The 6,932-nt window shown below is 35.4% G+C and overlaps 1 protein-coding gene across 1 annotated transcript; it reads right to left on the minus strand.

Moving 5' to 3' along the window:
* Nucleotides 1–2,633: 2,633 nt before the first annotated feature.
* LOC127118561 (inositol 3-kinase) lies at nucleotides 2,634–6,710 on the minus strand. The gene is made up of 2 exons (XM_051048774.1): nucleotides 5,623–6,710; nucleotides 2,634–3,118 (listed from the first exon to the last, which is right to left on the minus strand). The coding sequence occupies exons 1-2, from the start codon at nucleotides 6,469–6,471 to the stop codon at nucleotides 2,843–2,845; spliced, it is 1,125 nt and encodes a 374-aa protein (XP_050904731.1). The 5' UTR covers nucleotides 6,472–6,710; the 3' UTR covers nucleotides 2,634–2,842.
* Nucleotides 6,711–6,932: the final 222 nt, after the last annotated feature.

Consider the following 6,932-nt stretch of genomic DNA (forward strand, 5'->3'; position numbering starts at 1 on the left):
TTACTATGTAGATGATATTGTCTTGGCAGATGACTCCATTCATGAAATTCAGAATGTCAAACATCTCTTGGATCAACAATTTAAGATCAAAGATATTAGTCAGTTAAGGTTATTCTTGGGATTTGAGATTTCCATATCAACAACATGTATATTTTTAAAATCAGAGACAATATACATTTAAGCTTTTAGAAGATACCATATTGCTTGCTTCCAAACCTTCATTTGTACCCATTTATCCAAATACTAAGCTTTTTGTCACTGATGATCAACAATTATAGAATCCATCTTCCTATAAAAGATTGATTGGTATGTTGATTTATCTGACAAATTCGAGGCCATATATTTCATTTGTTTATCTAGCACCTAAGTCAATATGAATCTCAACCTCTTTTTCCTCATTACCAATCTGCTACAAGCATTCTCAGGTATTTGAAATCTTTTCCTACTAAAGGCCTTCTATTTTTTGCTTATAGCGAATTGAAACTATTTGGCTTTGCTGATTCGGATTGGGTTCGATGCCCTATTACTAGGAAATGTGTTACTGGCTATTGTGTTATTCTAGGCTCTTTACTCCTATGTTGGAAATCCAAAAAACAACATATTGTATCCAGGTTATCAACTGAAGTTGAGTATATGGCTTTATCTTCTCTCACATGTGAACTGTAATGGTTACAATAGCTATTTCGTGATTTCCTTATTATACTTTTCCTCATCCTACATCATACATCAGTATATTGTGATTGCAAATATGTTATATACCTTGTTCATAATCTAACTTTTCATAAGAGAAGCAAACATATCGAGCTCGATTGTCATGTTGTTTGTGAGGCACAAAGCTTCACTCTAAGTTCATCCACTTGCTATCTATCTCTCTACCAATGCTCAACTAACCGACATGTTCACAAAGCAGATGCGTTATCCTGCTTTGACTACAATTTTGGTAAAGTTGTAACTTTGTAGTATAACTTAAGAGAGGCTATCAGCATATGTACACTATATCCACTACTATAGTGACATGCGTATAGAAAGCTTAAGTCAATTTTATATTAAGTTATTAATAGTTTATCAATACATAGCTTGATGTAATTTACCTGTATATAAAGAGTTATATTGTAAAGTTATTATTCAATGAATAAAATAGTTATACTTTCAGCTCTTTGTAACAAACTTTCTGATTTCTGTTTTCTCTAATTCACCATGGCCATGGAGAATCTTCCCGAGTCTTTCATCATCAACAACCTTATTAAGAATAAGGTAAGGTTTCAGGTAATAGTAGTACTGCATCATCCAAACTCTATGCCAACTACATTGAATAAAATTCGAATTTAAGTACTTGCAAAATATATGAATTGAATTCATAAAAGTTAAACCAACATTCATTGACAAATATATGTTAAATTAACCTTAAACATGTGTGTGGTATGTTTAGGGACAATGAGTGTGGTGTTGTGACATGTGAGCACATTCTAGAGCCTAATCTATTAATTTGTTTTTTTGGCCTTCACATCTGGAGTCCAATCTCCAAATATTTTTTTTTTACTTTCAAATATTTTAGTTTGAATATATTTGCATTAATCCATACGAAGTTTAAAATCCGATTTTCTTTAACTTCACATCTTTTATTTAGAATATTTTTTTCATTTTTAGATGTATCCAAAATTTAAAATTCGAGTTTTTGTTTTGCCTTCACATTTTCTATTTAGAATATATTTTTCATTTTTATTAGATGCATTCGAAATTTAAAATCTGAATTTTTTTGACCTTCATATTTTCTATTTAGAATAGTTTTTCTTTTTTGGATGCATCCGAAGTTTAAAATCCGATTTTTTTCCCTTCACATTCTATTTAGAATATGTTTTCATTTTTGAATGCACCCGTTTTATTTTTGGTTATCACATTTTCTATTTAAATTTTTCTTTTCATTTTTAAATGCATATGAAGTTTAAAACCCGATTTTTTTTACCTTCAGGTCTTCTATTTAGAATATTTTTTTATTTTTGAATGCATCCGAAATTTAAAATCCAAAATTTTTTTAGCTTTCACATCTTCTACTTAAAATATTTTTTTTCATTTTTGGATGCATCCAAAGTTTAAAATCCGAACTTTTTTGGACTTCACATCTTCTATTCTTCGAAGTTTAAAATTCATTTTTTTGCCTTCACATTTTCTATTTATTTTTAGTGCATCCAAAGTTTAAATTTGAATTTTTTTTGACATTCACATCTTCTAATTAGAATATTTTTTCATTTCTGAATGCATCAAAAGTTTAAAATCCAATATTTTTTCCGACATTTAGATCTTCTATTTAAAATGTTTTTTTTTTAATTTCTGGATGCATCCGATATTTAAAATTCATTTTTTTTCCTTCACATTTTTATTTTTGAATGCCAACGTGTAATAACTATGCCAATGTGCAACTTCAAACCCATGGTTGAATTGAATGAAAGGCTTTTCCAAAGAAAATCAAAGCTCGAGGTTGAGAGGATTGGCCTACATAACATATTGTTATTTTGCCTTAAAAAAATCAAAACTGAATGTTATTTTTCTTTAGAATCTTTTTAAAAGAAAAAAAGGTACAAGAGGATGGCAAAATACCAAAAATAAAAAAAGCACATTGTCTAGCTGCAATATGCTTTGATTGAAATTTCAATTTCTTTTATTTTTTTCTAAGAACAATTCATTAGTAATCTAGCACTGCTATTAACTATAATTAGGCTACACATGAGACTCGGTGTACAAAAAACACCATAAAATGAAGTAAATTACTTACTTCAAGTGAACTGATCCTAAAGAGGGTGCAGAAGAATTGCAGCAAGATTTTGAGCTGCAATCAACAATGATATTAGGGTTCACTATCAACAACACTTGAAATTGGTTCCTGTTTGACAGAATTTACTACCACTCTTGTCTTCACATTACTTTGCTCCATCCCTTTCGTAGAGCCGAGCAGATTCCGCCCGTTTTCTTGAATGCCACACATAATTATGCTTTTGGCAGTAACAAGAGATGTATAGAATTGATTTTGATCGCGTGGCTTCTGGAACACAATCCACTCGTCTGTTTTTTCGGAGTCGGGAGAGTCGTGCACCTTCCTTTTGTGCATCTCTTCCTTAACCATCTGAAATTTTAGCATAATATATAGTGAGGGAAATTGAAATAATAAGAGTTTATCATTTTGCTACTTCATATCATTAATTTTTAGATTCAATTACAATAGTGAATTGACATGTCAGAATAAAGAAACGGCTGACGCAAGAAGGAACAGAGTCGAAGAGAAGGAAACGTGAGCGTGAAAGAGTGAGACAAACATAAGGTTTTTCTTAATGTCTTCTCACTTTTAGAGCCTGTGTTTCAATAAGTGTTTAAAAAGCACCTGCTTTTCTGTTTTTTTCCACAATACCCGACCCATTTAAGCACGGCCCGTGCAAAACGGTTGGCCCAAAGTGTGCAATCCTACAATCCCACTTCAAACTCGCAAGCTCGACCATACTGCACACCTCCGGCGATCCTGGTTATATCGCAAAATCAAACTATGATCGCAGATCGTATAATTCTACAATCCCACGGGGCAACTCGCGATTTCGACTACATTGCTCTCACGTCTCAACCCGTTATGATACTGCCTATGTATCTGAACAGGTACAGGGTCGTAAAACAAAAATAAAAAACAATACATGACCGATTGAGTGAGAAATACAATATGTAATCTGCTAACAAAATTTACTCCAGCACAAGCATATGCTCACTAGTGTCTGTAAATTTATTGCAACAGATTGCAAATACTTCCTTCGATCTTACCATATCTGTTTTATTTCCACGACAGGCATTTAATATTCGTTACAATTATGTCATTGTATTTTTCTTCCTTAAGATCACGACAGGTATTTAATATTCATTAAAATTATATCATTGTATTTTTCTTCCTTAAGATCAACTAAGATCACAAGCATTGTTTTCATTTCCTATAAAATGATACCAAGGAAACAGTAAGCACAGCTGGTACAGCATCTGAAATGACAAAACGTATATTATCAATCTCAGATTGCGACGCAGCACGGCCATCCCCAAAAAGGGAACGGAATGGGAGCGGAGAGCAGAACGACCAATATTTTAATGATGCAGACACTAATACAATTAATACTAATGAACACGAAATTGTTAAAAACTAAAATAAATTACTCAAAATTCATTCATATTTGGAAATAAAACAATAAGTCTTAAAGCAAAACATACTTGCAATGCCAATAAAATTCAATAAAATAACTTGGCTATCCTTAAAAACTAAAGGGTAATGGTAATATCATATACAGCTGACGCGGCAGGAGCTGCCGCGTCAGAAAAGCGTCGTTCCGAATACTATCCCATTATGGCGGTCGTTCCAGCCGAGTCACCCATGTGTAACGGAACGGCACGGCCTGACGTGGTTTTCTTAGTTTTTGCTGTTCCGTGCCAAGATATCGGCCGGAATGGCCGAGTTTTAACACAGGAAAAAACTAGCTTAATCATTCTATAATTGGAGATAGCATATCATAAGTTATCAACAAACTCTGAGTCTATATGGAAAGCTCTGAATTTGATAAACAGTCACATATAGAAACCTCAAACTAAACCACACTGTTCGTGCCCAATTCACAAATCAACAAACGGTCTTCCTAAACTATGTCGGGCATTTCAGAAAAGGCATGCAGAGTTCCTATGGGCTATACCGCTAAAGAAAATGTCAAGTGGCCAAAAAATTCACGATTGCTAACATCATGCAACATAAACAAATACACCAGAAAAACGAGAATCGTTATATCACTAAGGGTCTAAGCCTCATTATCTTTTTTTGACAGATGTGATTTCATTAATAATCAAACAACAATACAATTGGTATTTTCGTTACAATCTTAAAGGCTAATCATATATGTATCTCATAGCAAGATATGAACAACCACGACAAGGACCTCCAAATAGGAATCTCTACGAAAAAAGTTGAAAAAATATGGAAAATTAAAGGCTCCTACAAGTTTAAATAATATTCTCATCTTGAGCCTGGATTTTCCAATAACTTTTTATGTTATCCACAACTTATTTTGAATCTGGCTCAAGGATCACTTCCGTTAAAACAAGATTCGCATCACTGCCTGTATGTCCATTCAATTAACCACTATTCCAACAAAATGAACTTAATCATAATAACACAGTCCCAAGTAAGGTAGCTCAGTTGTTGAGCTATGCAGGAGAAACAAGGCAAAGCCTGCAAACTAACTTACTAATATTTGCCTAATAATAAACATTTTTCAAATTCATCATTTTTTAATGCCAGTAACTAAGCTCTGCGAAAATGCCCGTGACAAAAAGGTGTTGATACCGATACCGTTATTCACCGTTTTTGTGATAAAGAACAAATTGTGATTAATTCACATTGACCGCAAGTCGCAACACCTATACCGACCGAAATCATGAAAGCCTTTACGTGACCGTTATTTAAAACCTATTGACAATTCTATTCCTAATCACATATAGAAGACCACAATTCTACTTCCCTAAAACACACCCAAGTATTTACAAGAAGATAATCTTCATTCATACACAATCACAGACTAACATTGAATGGTAAAACCGATATGAGAAACAAACCTGAACCAATGCGAAATCAAGCTCGGGTGGTCCAACTTGTGCCACACCCAAAGAACCAAAAAAGTTCCCCAACAAAGCAGCATCATAAACATCCATACCCTGAACAATCCCCGCAGCAAAACCACCAAGAAAACAGTCTCCAGCACCAGTTGGATCAACCTGACATGCCTCAAACGGATCAACCTTAAAACAGCCATCTTTACAAAACACCTCACACCCATCCTTCCCATGCGTGACAACCACGCAACACCATTTTCTCACCTCCTCCAAATCAATACACGAAGCTTCATCCTCAGAAGCTTTCAAAAACGAAACCCTCGGTAAAAGGTGAAAGAATCCACTTTCCTTTAACCCCACATGCCTCACGCGTCCATCTTGTTCCTCGAATCTCCGAATCAAACCCTGAATATCGACGAACACCAAGTCACAGATATCCAACATTCGTTCCAGCGTCTCCGGGAGAATCTCCCCGCCAACTCCAACTGCCATTCCGAATTGGAAACGCGACCCGGTCGGAAGGTCGGATGTGACTATCGGGTCACATGATGTGACTCGGTTTAGAATCCGGTCTGGGTGGTTTGATCCGAAGTGGGCGTGGAAGAGGGTGGTTTGGGAAGTGGGAACGACGAGAGGTGGGTGGGTGGTTGTGAGGGCGGTGTGGGAAAAGTCTGTGCCGACTTTGGAGACGAGGTGGAAGGGGAGAGAGAGGGCATCGAGGACGGTGGAGATGAAGGATGCAGCGCCGCCGAGTGTTTCGGCGATAACGAGGTTGTTGTGGAGGAGGATGTCGTGGCAGTAATTGCCGACGATGAGGCCACGGTGGGGAATGGGTTTGGAATCTGTAACCATTACGACGGCGTTTTGTGGATCATGTGTTGTTAGGTTTTATATTTAGAATGATGATGAGATTGTAAAATCCATGCAAGAAGAAGAAGAAAAAGAAAAAAGAGTGGATGAAGGATTCAATGTATGTATGTAATGATGGTGAGGTTAGAGAGGGAATAAAGACGCGCGCCAGAATGAGATTTAGGTGTCAATCTAGAAAGGCTGCTTAGGAGACACCAGGCATCAAAGTTTAAATAGTATATACACAACAATCAACAATGTGTATTGCAAACTCCATGATTATCTATTAATGAGATTCTATATTCATTCTCAAATTATATTGTTAGTGAATGATCCTAGAATTTTCAAAAATCGAACTTATGTAGACCGAGTACAAAATGGTAAATACGTCGGATGACCTAAATCTTAAATAGGTCGGATTCTGGTTAAGGAGACATTGATACGAGACGTAAGCAAGTCGTATC

Source organism: Lathyrus oleraceus, chromosome 2 (assembly GCF_024323335.1).
Source record: "Lathyrus oleraceus cultivar Zhongwan6 chromosome 2, CAAS_Psat_ZW6_1.0, whole genome shotgun sequence".
Taxonomy (NCBI): Eukaryota; Viridiplantae; Streptophyta; class Magnoliopsida; order Fabales; family Fabaceae; genus Lathyrus; species Lathyrus oleraceus.